The sequence below is a fragment of the Lissotriton vulgaris genome, chromosome 7, assembly GCF_964263255.1.
Source record: "Lissotriton vulgaris chromosome 7, aLisVul1.2, whole genome shotgun sequence".
Taxonomy (NCBI): Eukaryota; Metazoa; Chordata; class Amphibia; order Caudata; family Salamandridae; genus Lissotriton; species Lissotriton vulgaris.
Window position 1 is genome coordinate 700994992 of NC_141695.1, and position 15733 is coordinate 701010724.

The following is a 15733-nucleotide window of genomic DNA, read 5'->3' on the forward strand; positions in this document are numbered from 1 at the left end:
CCTTACTGGTTGCCATCACCTCTGCCAGAAGGGTGAGTGAACTCAAGGCTTTCTCTTCTAAGCCTCCTTTTCTCTCTGTCCATCTGGACAAAGTTGTTCTAAGGACTCCTCCTCCTTTTCTTCCAAAGGTTGTCACTGCCATTCACATCGGGTAGACCATCTCTTTGCCCACCTTCTTTCCGCCTCTGCATCCCTCAAAAGAGAAAGAGAGGCTCCACCGTCTGGACCCAAATTGTGCGCTCTCTTTCTATCTGGACCACACACAACAGTTCTGGGTGGATGACCAGCTCTTTGTTGGCTACATGGGCGCCAAGAAAGGTCGGGCCGTGCACAAGCGGACCATCTCTTGGTGGGTCGTTCTGTGCATAAAGGCTTGTTACTCCTTGGCTAAAAAGGAACCTCTGGTGGGGTTGCGCGCCCACTCTACCAGGGCGACGGCAGCCACTACTGCTCTTGGACGGGGAGTTCCCTTGCATGAAATCTGTAAAGCACTACTGACTGTACAGCCAAGTCCGGAGAGACGGCTTCTTTGGCTGTTCTGTTCTCTAGGACTTTCTGGTGGGATTTTGGTTCGCAGACCCACCACCGGGGTTGGTATTTCTGGGGTATCTAGTCTAAGGTAAGAAATCTATCACTACGTGTTTCTTTCAGATGCACAAGTTACTTACCTTTGGTAAAGATATATCTGTAAGAAACATTCATCGGGTTAAGGTTATCCCTTTCAGGGCCCTAGTTTCATGGCGCCAGTGGTCAGTTTCTTGCATGGCTCTACGTTCCTGGCGCAGAAAGTCGTGTACAGAACTAACGTCTATGTAGCTTCGGCGACGGGATCCCGGTGCCAACGACGCCCGCGGAGCCACAAGACTACGGCTACCGATACGCAGGGGTACTGCTGACAAAAAATCTTTCCGGATCCAGTCTGACGCCTGGGGGTAATTCTAAGGTAAGGAATCTATCATTACTAATGTTTCTTACAGATATATCGTTACCGAAGGTAAGTAACTTGTGCGTTTGGGTGAAGAGTGCTGCCAGCCCTCACAGCCGGAGTACCTCGTGTGTATTGTGTTCCGTCACACCGCCCTTGGGACTCAGTCAGGTTTCTCCAGCCACAGTAACGTCTCTGACTCTGCATGGGTCCAAGGGTCAGGTGCCATTCTTCACTATCTACCACCTGTCCCCATATGTAGTCCAGTAGAGGGGGAATCGTTTCGCAGGTCTCAGCGAGGTTAACCCAATAAGGTTTATGTGGTTGCTGATGTTTAAGTGCCCTCCTTCACCTGTTTCATGGAGGTTCATACTCACCTCCCCTGCAGCTCGCCTGACAGGTCACTCGCCACTATCCCGCACCATCACCTCCTCAAACCTGGATTCTCGTGTTTTGTGCTTCCTCCCTGGCCTCCGCAGCTATTTCATAGGCACCTTCTGGCTTCAGGGTCTGGTTGACTCGGTGTGACTGCGGCGTTTGAACAGCTCCAGTTTGCCTAGTCTTATGAGGATGGCCAGGACCCCAAATTCATCCGGCCTCTGCCAGGACCCTCTCCGCACTCGTCCCAAGAGTTCTCACAGAGGCTCCTTTGTTCCCTGCCCAATGCCGTGCCATCGGGCCTGCAGATTCCCGCCTCTGCCTCATGCAGTGCACAACAGGCAGCACCAAGTAAGGAGTTGGCAGCGCCCCCCCCCCGGCTGTCGATCAGGAGCAGCGAGCGTCCACCGCAGCCAGCGGCAACATGAAGCAGCAGATAGGCCCCGCCACCAGGCCGCACCTTGTAGTCCACTGCTATCTCTTCAGCCTCCGACAGCGTTCAATATATGACACAGTTCAGGAGGCCTGACACGACCCTTAAGCAGCCGGCTCTTCTCGTAGTCTCCTTCCCACACGGGAGCTCCTCTTACTTTCGTGTCTCTGCCGCTTGAGCGTATCTGGCCCCGCCTGTCTTTCCTCACGTCTGGTTCTTGCAGAGCAGCACCGAAGGTGCTCCAGCCCCCGTCCTGTTGCTGTGCGAGGCGTAGATCTCCTTCCCCAGGGGGTCACAAGGCTGGGCGATCGGGCTACTCAGCCCTGGAATTCAGGAGATGTTATCAGCCGGGGCGTAGTCCCCGGTCCCAGGGTCCAGCTCGTTCTCGGTCGCGTTCTCCTCGCACCTGCTCCAATTGCGATTTTCAGAGCTACTCTGCAGCACTTGCAGACCACTGCGGTGTCCCCCCGATATTAGGCTGCCTGCGGTGCTGAATGCAGTGTCACTATGGCAGTGTGTACAGCAGTTATCACCGGATTCGTAGCAGGCCTGGACGGAGCGCCCAGCTCACACGTCCGCCATGCTTGAAGTCTTGGCCACACCACGCCCCATCTAGGGAATGTGACTTTATATGTATTTTTAGATAATCTTTTTTTTATCCAATGTATTTTATGTACACTTTTTTTACTGAGTACCGAATAAAGCACTTCTTCTTGAATTAAGGCATCCACAGGAAATTTTAAAAGGTTTTTGGGAAGTTATTTTGCGTCACCTTGAACTGGGATTTTCTGAAACCTCACTTCCTGCCAGTTCTCAAACTACTAACCAGTTCATTATATCACTATTTACCATGATAAGGGGAGCCGGCAAGGGAGGTTCTCTGGAGCTGCTGTGGCTGTCAGATGTTCTTTAGGATGGCAAGTGGGCTTTCTCTGGACCAGCTGTGGCTGACCAATGTCGTTTGAGATGCTCAACAAATCTACTGAAATGCCTGGTCATTTGTTCTTTTGTTACTTATTGGATGTGATTCTTTGTCATGTTGCTCACAAGTCCGGCATTCTGACACTTGAGAAGATCAAGTGTAAGACAATTGTCAATCTGATTCTTTTAGTACAGTTCTCATTCTTAGTCGAAGTGGTACCTGGCAAAGACTGTTTAGGTTGTGAGGTGAGATTTGCATGGGTTTGCTGTTGGTGGGTGTAGCTGAATTTCAGTCCCTGGTTTGCAAGAACCCTCAAAGCCTCTATGTAGATTTGTACATGTTTAAGATAACTGGGAAGAGTATGTGTCCTTGAAGTACTCTTCAGGTAATGTATTAGTAATGATCCAAGGAAAGTGTGGATTTTTGGGTAGGAATATCATGAATGATTCTCTGTGATCCAAAGCTTTTATTGACAGTGTTTTTGCAGGATCTAGTATAGAATTAAAGCTCTTATGGTGAAATAAGGTAAAATGTGTGTATTTTGAACATCTGATTTCCTTTGTTTTCTTACTAGACAGTGGGATGAACTACTGGACCCTCGGCTAAACGCAAAACAGAAGGAAGCGGTTTTGGCTATCACAACTCCCCTTTCCATAATGCTGCCTCCTGTTCTTATAATCGGTCCCTATGGGACAGGAAAAACATTTACTTTAGCTCAGGCTGTTAAGCACATACTCAAACAACAGGATACCAGGTACTGAGATTCCAAATTGTGTGTACAAGCCAAAATAAAAAATAAAATGCGGGTATTCAATCTTTAAAATGAACATGAGGTCCAGTCAAAGTAAATGTTTGTTTACTCTGTTTTCACAGTTTCCAAGGTTAATGATAAATGCAAAACTGAAACCTGGGTTTGCCTTCAGTACAATTTAATTCACTGTCAGTAGTTGTAACATCAGTAGTTGCTTATGATAAAAAAAAAAAAATTCTGTACTGAATGTAAGCAGTGCATTTATTTTATATGCTGAAACTTTTCTGATACATTGGGGCAAGATTCTACATATATTTTCCAATATGCAAGTGTGTAAGCAATTAACACAACCACAATCCAGAGCCGGATCAGCGCCTATTGACGCCGATCCTAGCGCCAATAGCACCCTTGGGTCCTGGGTCGGATTCTAAGCCATGTTTTGAAGGACTAGCAATGGAGGAAGATTGAGAGGTATTGCTGGACCCTTTACAAGACCAGTCAGAGCAAGAAATGGACTGGTATGAGGAGTTGGGTGATGGCATTGTACGGGACACCTCTACAGATTCTGGTCTTCTTCCTCCCATTACTGGGGCTACAGAGGAGGGAGCTTCTTATGCTATGGTGGTATGAAGGGCAGCTGAAGTCCTGGACCTTCAGCTCCCTTTTGTAGCAGTCATGACAAACACCTTGACAGAGGTCCTGCAGCCGTGTGTCTCCTCCTCCGAACTGCTCCTGTCTTTCAGTCAGGGCTTGACAGATGTCTTTCTGGGAACCTGGTCCAAGCCCAGCACAGGGGCTCCTATGATTAGGACAATCGCCTGCTGCCATTGCCCTGCACCAGACGATCCACTTTTCCTCACCAACCACCCAACCCCCAAGAGCTTCGTAGACCAAGCCGCTACATCTCAGGGCATGTTCCCTTTCATACCCCCGGATAGGGAATCCAAGAGGCTGGGTTGCGGTCAGTGAACACTGCATGCCTATTAGGCCATTACTCCCACTACCTGTAGGAATCGGTTGCGCAAGTGCTAGGACAGGTCCCAGAGGTGGCCCGGGCATTTGCTCCCATGCAGTATCAGACGGGAGAGATGTGGCAAAGTTTGCCATTTGTTGTGGGCTTGACACCATCTACTGACTGGGCAGAGGAATTTCACGATGTTGGCCTTACAACGCCATGCCTGGCTGAGAATTTCTGGCTTTTCTGAGAATGTCCAGATTTTCCTCATGAACATAGCCTTTGGTGGCACCTGTCTCTTCAGAGACAATGCAGACATGACCCTAGAGTACTTTAAGGACTCACAAGCTACTGTCAAGTCCTTAGGCCTCTCAGTGGCAACACGTCACCTGTGTGCTTTTCGCCCCTTACGTGGCCACGAAAGGGGATTTCAGCTGCACTAGCCATACCCCAGCCACAAGACTCCACAATTTCAGCAACCTCTGTGCGTCTCATTTTCACCCCTTTGTTCGGGTGGCCAGAGGTCAGGTCAGTCCACCACCCCGCACCCTTGGCCTCCAAACCCTCCTAGTCCGCCCCTTCAAGATCATGGAAGACCAATTGATGGCAGGCTCAGCCATCACCTCCACAACTGGCAAAACATCAGGTCGGATCGGTGAGTTCTTCAGATAGTCCAAGGGAATCCCCTTGAAGACTGCCCCTCCCTACATACCTCCAACTTACTACCAGCTGACGGAGTATCCCCTGACTCTGCTTCAGGAGGAAGTCACAACTCTCTTGGCCAAGAGAGCCATAGAGAGGGTTCCGGCACCAGAAGTAGGCTGTGGTTGCTATTCCTGATACTTTCTGGTCTCAAAGACGGAAAAGGGCAAGCACCCTATCCTAGATCTGTGAAGCCCCAACTACTTCCTCAAAAAGAAAAAGTTAAATATGCTCACTCTGGCTCAGGTTTTGTCTGCCCTAGACCCAGGAGACGGGATGGTAGCATTGGACTTGCAGAACGCCTATTTTCACATTCCCGTCGGCTCTACCTGTGGTAGGCCATGAGCACTTTCTGTTCACAGTGCTTCGCTTTGGCCTTTCCAGCACCACTCGGGTGTTCACCAAGGTGATGGCAATACTCTCAGCTCATCTGCGCAGATCAGGGGCCCCAGTTTTCTCCTATGTCGATGACCAGCTGTTGAAGGCGAACTCGCACAAGGCTGTCGTCTCCCGCCTACAAACTATGGCGGACCTCCTGCATTCTCTGGGGTTCTCTATCAACGTGCCTAAGTCACACCTGACTCTCTCAGACGTTCCCTTTCATTGGAGCTGTTCTGGATACAGTGTTGTTTCGGGGCTATCCTCCAGGATACTCAGGCTGAGATACCGATGTTTCACCCTCTGTCCTGGATTTCGGTGAGAATGACTTTGAGGATGTTGGGTCTCATGGCCTCCTCCATCCTGCTTCTGACATGTGCCAGATGGCATATGCAGCCTCTGCAGTGGGACCTCAAGTTCCAATGAGCGCAGCATCAGGAAAGTCTCTGTATATGACCAATAGTGGTGGCTGACCAACCGCGTTTGGGTCCGAGGCAGCCCCCTCGCACTTTCCCAACCAGGTAACAGTAGTGACTCCTAAGACGGGGGTGGCCATCTGGGAGAGGTGGAGATCAGAGCACTCTGGTCTCTGGCAGAATCTGGACTTCACATCAGCTTACCAGAACTCAGAGTGATTTCCTTGACATTTAAAGCATTTCTTCCTTCAGGGAAGGGAAAGCTGGTTCAAGTGTTCACGGTCAACACCACCTCCATATGATACTGCAACAAACCGGGCCTGGTGGGGTCATGGAGCCTTGGTCAAGAGGCCTTCATCTCTGCACATGGCTGGAACAGAAGGACATATCCCTGGTGGTTCAACACCTAGCAGGTTCCCTGAACGTCAGGGCAGACTAACTCAGGCATCAATGCCTAGCGGATCACGAATGGTGTCTAAATACAGAGGTGGCTCGAGGTCTTTCAGCAGTCGGGAGAGCCTTTGTTAGATCTGTTCGCCTCTGCTGGAAACACGCAATGTCAGAAATTTTTCATTTTGGAGTTGCCAGGGCGGCTCTCGCTTGGAGACGCTTTTTGTCTTGAGTGGAATTCAGGCCTCCTATATTCACCCAGACCATTCATGCCCAGAGTGCCAAGAAGATCAGGAGTGACTGGGCTGAAGCCATTCTTGTGGCTCCAGACTGGGCACGAGAGTCTGATGCCCCGAGCTTCTCAAGTTGAGCATCGATTCTCCGATCAGGCTGTTCCTTCTGGAGGATCTTCTGTCGCAGGAGCAGGGGAAGGGCCTCCACTCGAACCTGTAAACTCTACGCTGCCTTGCGTGGAGATTGAGCGGCGGCAGTTGATAGCATTCGACCTTCCTCCTGAAGTCGGTAGTGTTGTCTTGGCAGCCAGGCGTTCTTCTACCAAGACTGTGTATGGCTGCCGGTGGCACAAATTTGTAAAATATTGTACAGAAAGACCTATTGACCCTCTTTTTGCTTCCCTCTCTCAAGTCCTTCTCTTTATTTTGACTGTTGCCAAGCAGGGCTCTGCTCTGGGCAATCTCAAAAAGTACCTTTCGGACCGCTCTTCCTTTTTGAGGCTTCTAGACCATCCCTTTTTATTTAAATCCCCTATTGTAATTAGATGGGGCTTGTACATAGGTTTCCACCTGCCCCTTCATCCTGCCTCAGTTGGACCGTAACTTGATTCTCACCTTCCTGATGTGTGCTCTGTTTGAACCTTAACACAACTCCCCCCTCCGGCTGCTTATCATTAAAACAGCCTTTTTAGTGGCAAAAACATCTGCCTGGAGGGTGAGCGAATTGCAGGCTCTTTCATCCAAGCCTCCTTACCTGGTAAGTTGGTGTTTTGCACTAGGGCCTCTTTCTTACCGAAAGTGGTAACTCCTTTCCACATTGGGCAGTCTGTCACACTACCCACTTTATACTCTCCTCCGCATCCCTCCAAAGAAGAGGAGCGACTCCACTGGCTAGACTCAGAAAGAGCATTATCATTCTACCTCGACCGCACAATGAGTTCCGGGTGGAGGACCAACTCTTTGTGGGGTACGTGGGAGCGAAGAAGGGTCATGCAGTGCAAAAAAGGATGATATCTTGAATTGTCGGCCTTTGTATCAAAATCTGCTATGCTTTTTCCATAAAAGATGCCTCCTGAAGGCTTAAGGGCTTATTCTTGCAGATCTAAGGCTGCTACCACAGCGTGGAGTCTCAGTCCTCGACCTTTGTCAGGCAGCAAAGTGGGCATCTCTGCACATATTCACCAAGCACTATTGGCTGAACAGTCAAGTCCAGAGGGATGGCATTTTTGGATCCTCTCCCCTGCAAGTTTTCCTGGTCTAAACTTGTCCGCAGTCCCTCCTTACCTACCCATCCTCCTTGCACTGTGGACAGGTTTCTAGGGTCAGTGCTGTTCCCTTTCATGGCCCTAGGTGTTGAGAACCACACCAATGTCAGTGCACTGCATGGCTCTGAGCTTATTGCGTAGTAAGTTTTGAAAAGTAAATCACTTCTGCGTGCTGAGGTGGTGCCTATATTGGTGATGCGGACGTCAGTGGTGGAGACGAAGCAGACAATGTCACACATAGCTGACTGACACTACCTACATGGATGCTAGGGTATTGCTCGAAGAAAAATCTTCTGGATCCAGTCTGACACCTGGAAAATACAAAAGTAATGAATCTGCAGCTAGGCATTATCGAAGGTAAGTAACTTGTCCTTTAAAGACCAGGCGCGAATGCCTCCTGTATAACATACAGAAAACATCATGAATGCACCTGGTGTGGAAATAGTAACCACAATCGCATTGGATGGGTCTTTATCTCTTTTGGCTGCAACAGATTTTTCTTTGAAGGAAAAAAACCTTCACCCACCCTTAATTGGCATGCTTAATCATAGGGTTCCTCGCCTGTGATTCATGGTATGGGCTACAACTTCCCCAAAGGGGAAGGAGATTTTAATGGAATACCGGTTAGCTGGTCTGGATTGACATCCCTACATAAGATGATGATGTGGGTGCGTTGTGCAGAGTGCAAATTTAACAAAAGAAAGATACTAAGAATACAACTATCTCTTGGACTACAAATCACTTTATCAGCTGTCCTAAAGGGATAGAGTAAATCTAAATGGGGAGAGAAAACTGAATTGTGGTGCCGCAACATGTTTCTACCACTTTCCAAACTCTATAATGAGTTATAAGGCATTGTTCATGATAGTGTCTGCTGTCACTCTGCCACTAATTAAGAATTGTAATTTATATACAATAATACAAAGCAGTACAATCAGTCTGTTTTGTGATGGTATCGACCTTTGCCTTCATTGCCAATTGTGAGGTTATTACCTCAACTCGAAGAAACAGAAAAGTACAGTGTATCAGGTTTGTTGTTGCTTCTTTGGGTTCTTTCTGGTAGAGGAGACATGTGTTTCTCCCATTGATGATCTTTTCTCTTTCCTAAACCTTCTACAGAAGAAGTTCAGTTTCGAGACATTAACACAAATCAAGGTTTTTTTTCCAGGAGAAACCAGCATGCCAAATTGGCCCTTAAGTTCTGGTACCTTTGGAAACACTATTGGAAGCGTTTACCATTTCATTTCTGCTGCACTCAGTAAAAAAATGACTAGGTAGGAAACTACATTGGGCTGGTTCGGATCCACAAATCCTGAACATAAAATCCTGTGGCAGACTAGTTGATGTTGCTGCTGCAAACAAAAACATCAATGCCGTGGGCTCAACTTCTTCCAGTTCCTTGTAAAAAAAGAGAGCAGAAAGTATAATTCCCTTGGAAGGAAGTTTTATCAATCAGCAGTTCGATGGTTAGAGTATAGATGCTGCCCTCATCAGCTGGTGTGATCAGTCTTTGTGGAATTGGCTGAACAATTTTCCAGGAAATAAGCAAACTCTCTTAAGATAGTTGTTTCAGTCTGACAAAATGCTTTTCATGGCTGAGACTTTAATTCCTGGCCCCTCAAGTGTGATAGCAGACATTGCGGCTACCTTTTAATGAGTTTTTGCTTTTTTCATTGCTAGCTGATGTATGTATGTATGTATGTATAGGCATTTATATAGCGCACTACTTACCCGGAGGGTCCCAAGGCGCTTCGACCGCTGCAACACCCTTCCTGGCTTCCCTGAGAGATGGTCCCTTAATGGGTATCTCCAGGGTGAGACCAGGCATCCCCGGCGGTCTGGTGGGGCCGTTAGTGAAGATGAGGCAAGCTAATGCCCAGAGTTGCCGAGTGTGATGACTGATCAGAGTGGGCACCGAGGCGAGAGAATTATCGAGTCCGCTGACCCTGGTCCAGAAACCTGCCGCGCCGGGAATCGAACCCTGGTCCCGGGCCGTCCTCTGCTCTCGGGTCTGCCGCCTCTAACCAGTGAGTGATGAAGAGATCCAGAAGGTGAAAAATTAAAGCAGACACTCTGAAATTTGTATGTCAGGGGAAAAAAGGAAGGATTTCTAAAAGTCCAGTTTCGAAGCTAAGGCAGAATCAAGCATTGTTAATTTATTCCTTGCTGATAGAGAACTGCAATATCATAATTAGTAGAAGCAACAAAATATGGGGTTTTTCTAAGGAGGGCTGGCAGGAGTTTTTTTGATCTGCCGCTGGCATACGATGTCAAAAAGATCATAAAGAGTTTGTGGGTGCTAGATATTCAACAGAATTGGTTCAAAATGCTTTTTTTCCCCCTACGTTCTCACAATTAACACTGAAAGCGAAGTTCTGCAATACTTAGTTACTTGGTGGAAGAAAGTAGCAAATTCCTTCTTTGAGAAGAACTCCATGTAGGAGAGTAGGGTCTGCAATCCTATGGTCACCCCAGATTTTTGCTTTTTGCTTCACTAGTTTACGACTTTCCCTGGCTGTGGGCCTGCAAATCAGACCCACAGCCTAGCTGTTCTCTTTCTAAATTGACATCCATGTACTTTTGGTGCATTTACCAATTGGTATTGGGTCACTCTTGTAAGTCTTTGTACAGTGTACCATAGTTACCCAGGGCCTACCAGGGGCTGCAGCATGTATTATGCCACCCCTGGCTGGCCATCCAAATCTGACACAACTGGCTGATCAATCAGCTGGGGCAAGGTGGTGTAATCACCCTTTGCTTTAGATATAGTATACCTATATCTAACCCTAACCTGGACACATATGCTCCTATAAGTCACTCCTATGGCAGGCCTTAACAATCCTGGAGGCAGAGTGCTTGGAATTATGTGAGATAGTGCTCTGGCATGAGCTGAGCCTGTCTACAGCTTTCGGAACCAAGTCCTTTAGCTGTTTCCATGATAACGCTATATCATATACTCTTAAGTGCATTATAACCTCGCGGTTATTTCTAACTTTGGCATAGCATTATCAAAACATGTCGAGTAAGGTGTCATACGAATTGGAATACCACCCCCTCGCCAATTCTGGCGATGGGGGTAGCATTCCACCCTTTTAGAGGGACACGTCATGTATGTAACTGTGAACCCCGGTTAAAGTTAACTCGAGCCTCAGCATCACAAAACGGATGCTGCCACCACAGACACAAGTCTGACCTCCTGCTGCTGGGAGTCCTTCAAGCCAGGGAGGCTTGGACAAAGGGTTTCCTGCCTTGGGAGGTGCTAGCACCACCCCAGACAGGATTTTGTGTATTAGGTAGGACAGGGCTGAAAGGAATGAGACATGCCTAGGGCACACAAGGTGCCCTGTGCATACAAGGTGCCCTGTGCATACACCGGTTCAAACCAGTTGCTGGGGCACTCCAGCCCCAGTGTGGCGCGAGACCGGACAAAGGATGGGGGGGTGTAACCACCCCCCTTCCTGGTCCCACCCATGGGAGGGACCTAGTGATAGTGCAGCCCCCTTTAGCAGGATAAAGGTAGGAGCTGGTCCCATTCCAAATCCGATTAATCCTGAACTGAAATTCTACAAGAAGAAACTCGGACTACGACTTTCTACACAGAAGACCGAAGAAATCTCCTTTGTGGGCAAGGAGTGTCCACCCTGCACAAGCAGGCACCATCAAAGCATCCAGTGGCAGCACTTTGTTGTCTTCCCTCGAGCATCCAGACTTCAGAGCCCGACGAGACCCGGATTCCCAGACCTCTCCGACCTCTATCTACATCTGCAGCTCAGCTGAGATCCGTGGGTGTGACGAGACGTGTGGGACCGGCCATCTTTGAGAAACTGCACTTCGCTTCCAGCACGAATTCTGAGGTAACCTCGACGAAGTGCTTTGGGGATTGAGAAGCCCCAGCCCCGAGCAGCTCCTGCACCGAAGACCAGCCCTCCAGCATCCACGAGATCTGCGTGGGGCCCTTCTGCCTGTTTGCTGCTCGACGCGTTGTCTGGTCACTTGCCGGCTGGCTAGTGGCCTCCTAGACGACGATCCACGACATCAACACCGCTGGTCTGGTTGCTCCAGACTGGCCCTTGCTTCCTTCCAAAAGAGAGGCGTCCCGGACCCTCCTGGTCCGCACCAGACATCTTTTCCATTTACCGCGTGGGTTGCCTTTGCCAAGGCCTGTTGACTCCAAATCCGGACCCGACAACGCTGATGGCGAGAGCCTGCGTGGGACAGCTCGTGCCTCCATCCTGGTCGTCGAAGACACCACCTGGTCCACGTGGCTGCAGAGTCAAGCGTCCACTCTTCACCTGATCGTGACGACAGCATCTGGTTCCATCCCTAGTTCCACTCCAGTCACTGGCTAGTGACTTTGAACATTGTCCCCTCTGCTTTCAGGTCTTCAGCATTCCTGATCCACCCTTGGATCACACCGGACATCTTCCTCCTGGTCGCCTGCAGCATCTTTTCTTTCAGGCTCCATAGACTTCAACGCAGAAACCCGACACTACTTCGCATCTATGCACCCGCAGCCCGTGGGTGAGGTAACAAGAGCATTTCGGTGCTCAAGGGTAGATTGACTCTCCTAGTGTCCAGTTTCACAGTCGTTTTAGTCCTAACTAGTTAAGATTGCCCGTACTCACCTTTTTCTTGAACTGTACTGTCCATAGACGTTGTTACGCATCTCGCGTTGTGAGTTCACACTCTGCACACGCGTTCCGTGGGCCTCCTATTACTTACCTAAAGTTATGGTAGTGTAGTCCCAGCGATCCTACAGCCTCTGGACAGCTCCATTCCTTCTATCGACTTCCTTATACCATTTACTAAGTATATGGTTTGTTGCGCCCCTAGGGCAACATTGTAACTTGTGCAACTTAACGTATTTTTCTTAAGAGTCTTGTCATGTGCTTAGCCCTCTGATCTCATAAAGAGTTCAGAGGTGTTTGTTAGTTAATAAATACTTGTTTAGTTTCATAACAACCTGTGTGGTGTCCTTTCATTTGGTATTCAAGGGGTTCTATGTGTTAAAACAGCTGGCTTCACATGCCAAAAGAGTTTAGCCTAAGACTGCTTTGTCCATGCTACCATTAGGATAGCTGGTCTATAAGGTTGACTTACAACCAATCACCATAAGGGTTGTTTGGACCGATACAAGGTGATCACTAGAACTAGTGAGCATCATATATCAGGCCAACTTCTCACACTCCAGTTTTAAAACCTCAGTGGAATAATGTGATTTATGCTCAATACTTTCTGATCGGGAAAAAGGACCCACACAAGGGTTTTGTTAAATTTTAGACCTGAAGATAACAAGCATTGGTCAAGAGGGGAAAAGTTTGATTGGTAGTGCTTCATGAAATTTTCCTACTTTTACATCAAGGGAATTCGGCTGTGTGCCTTCAATTTGCAGTATTACGGTTTATGATGGGTACTTAAAGCCACATGTATCTCACCTTAGAAATCTCCTCAACTCCATAGTTGCTCAGTCTGCAATGAGGGAGTATTTGCCCCGTCAGCATGGTTGCATCCCGACATGCGTGTGGCTGATTAGCAGTACATCGTTGGCATCAAGGATGCTAGATAGAGCCTTACCGCCTATCCTTGGGGCATGTGCTTTGCATAGATTGAGGGTCTGCGTCAGGTTGACCATATTGAGATTAAACAGGGTTGGGGCAAGTACACAGCCCTCTTTGAACCCCTTGGCGGTTGGGATACTCCATGACCAGCATGTGCCATCGCCCAATTTAACCTGCACCCAGGTGTCTGTATGCAGGGATCTTCCAGCCTGCCAACGTTTTGCAGAGATTAGCTCTCTATGTTGTCAAAGGCAGCCTTGAAGTCTACCCAAACAGAGATGAAGCGACTGTTTTGATGACTTTGCCTTGTCCATAAGCAGTGACAGTGTTAGGATATTGATTAGAGTCCCGGTGTTTTTGGAGAAGCCGGTTTGGTTGAGTGGTATGATTTCTCCCTCAGCTGCCCATATCTGAAGTTCTTCTAGTAGGGTGCCTGCAAAATATTTTGCTTCGTTGTCTAATTAGTGCCACTAGTTGATAATTTTTGGGGGGGATTTCTCACTGCTTTTGTAAATGGGCGCAATGATGGAACCTTTCCAAGAGACCGGTAGTTGACTTAGATGTCTGGCTTCCCGGAATAGTGGGTCCAAGGCCGCTGCCCAATTCTCAGGGTCCTAAAAAGGATTCCTGCTAATCATTCCCTTCTTGCCAGTGTTGCCATTGGCAAGATAACCAGGAGAAGACAAGACTCTCGGTTACCCAGCAGGGGAAGATTGAGCTGGCAGCGCTGGAAATCCAAGATGTCTCCCCGCCCAACTCCTCCTGAGACGTTCTAGTTTATTTCCGTTTGGTACACAAAGGGAATGTGAGGCTCACACAGCCCAACTACCATGCACTTCACCTGACAGAATGTAAGAAGAGGTATTGAATTTGTTTCCTCTGTCGCGTTAGTTAGTTTTAGGAAACACCTGGTTCGTCGTTTAGTTTCTTCGGTCAAGTGTTATCTGACTATTCCTTTCTGCGCAAGTACTTGACATAAACATAGTATCTCAGTATTGAGTCCGTGCAAAGATCCTACAAATTCTGAGGATACACTGCTGCGTTTGTCCTCGCAGTCTCGAGTTATCAGTGGGCATTCGTAATGATTAGTTTCTCAGTTGGTGGGTTAATGTAGCGTTTACCAGTCAAACAACCTATTCAACTTATTCTATGGGTAAATACTGTGAAGCGAGGCAGTTACAAATAACATTTCCTCACACTTTCTAAAAGTTCAACTGTCTGAATATTAATTCCCATATTAAATAAGTGTATCAATTATATTAGGCAATTATTATCTCGTGGGGTAAAAGAAAGATAGATTTCAAGTTATCTCTCATCACGCTTCTTTTAAAAGAAACGCAGCTCGTCTAGAGGTTCTTCACTTACCAACAGAAGCGTTCCATGGTTCCTACGCAGTTCTCTCCTGACACGCAAGTACCAACCCTAAATAAAAGAAGAGTTAAGATTTAGTATGTATAATTAATTGGTGAAGTAATGTAAATACAATAATAAAAGAAAGAAAAAGAACACAGATAACAGAAGAGAAGCTAAAGCCTAGTTAGTAAAGGGTATGTGAAGAATTATTCAAAAAACATGTGTATAAATATAAATGTATTTACATTATAGAAGTAGAGAGAAGGATAATTCTTGCTTAATGTTTTCTTGCAGTTCTCAGAGGGAAGGAGGGTTACTATTAGTAAAAGAAGACAAGAAGAATTCCTTCCTGAAAAATCTCAACCAAGGCAATCTCTTCTCTTCCCTTCCCCTCAACCCCCCGGGGACTTAACTGCACCCAGGTTTTTTTCTATTATTTGTGGGCAGTGGGTGTTGTAATGTGAGTCATCCACCTTTGAGTTCTCCTGACGTGGAACAGATTCCTCAGCTGTCACGAAGACCATGCAAATTTTTGTATGCATTTGGTTACCTCCGGCATTCCCTTGGCACTACAAAACCGCAGTGGCTGCTGTCTGGTTGCCACTAGCATATCCGTCCTTGGCGCTGTGTGCAACCATGGCAACAGCTTCTTTCTCTGTACCGACATGGTACAGGTTTCCACTCTGGTTCCAAAACCTGCATCCTTCCCTGCCACACCAACCCTGGTACATACACCTCTGGTGCTGGAAAAGGATCTGGTGCAGAAACGATGTTGTACACCAATCTGGCTATGACTTAATCTTAACCAGTACTGTGCTGAAAAATTACAACATTGCATACAGTTGTCATTTGCCCTGTCTCTATTCTGGTGCCTCTACCAGGACATACTTGCCTACAGAGGCTGTCATATCTTTTTTTGATCTAATTCAGATAAATAGACACATCTGAAAGAGACACATTAGTGATAGATTCCTTACCTTAGAATATCCCCAGGCGTCAGACTGGATCCGGAAAATGTTGCGTAATAATACCCCTGCGGGCCGGCAGGCGTCGTCCGCTGCTCGGCGTCCATCG

General features: G+C 47.7%; 1 protein-coding gene across 2 annotated transcripts in view; it reads left to right on the forward strand.

Annotated features, from left to right (window-relative positions):
- The window catches only part of HELZ (helicase with zinc finger), a 1742088-nt gene that overhangs the window by 773051 nt on the left and 953304 nt on the right, over window positions 1-15733 (forward strand). For both annotated transcript variants that reach the window (XM_086930935.1, XM_086930936.1), the window contains exon 15: window positions 3233-3412. In XM_086930935.1, coding sequence (XP_086787061.1) covers window positions 3233-3412 — 180 coding nt within the window. The remainder of the gene's footprint in view (window positions 1-3232; window positions 3413-15733) is intronic.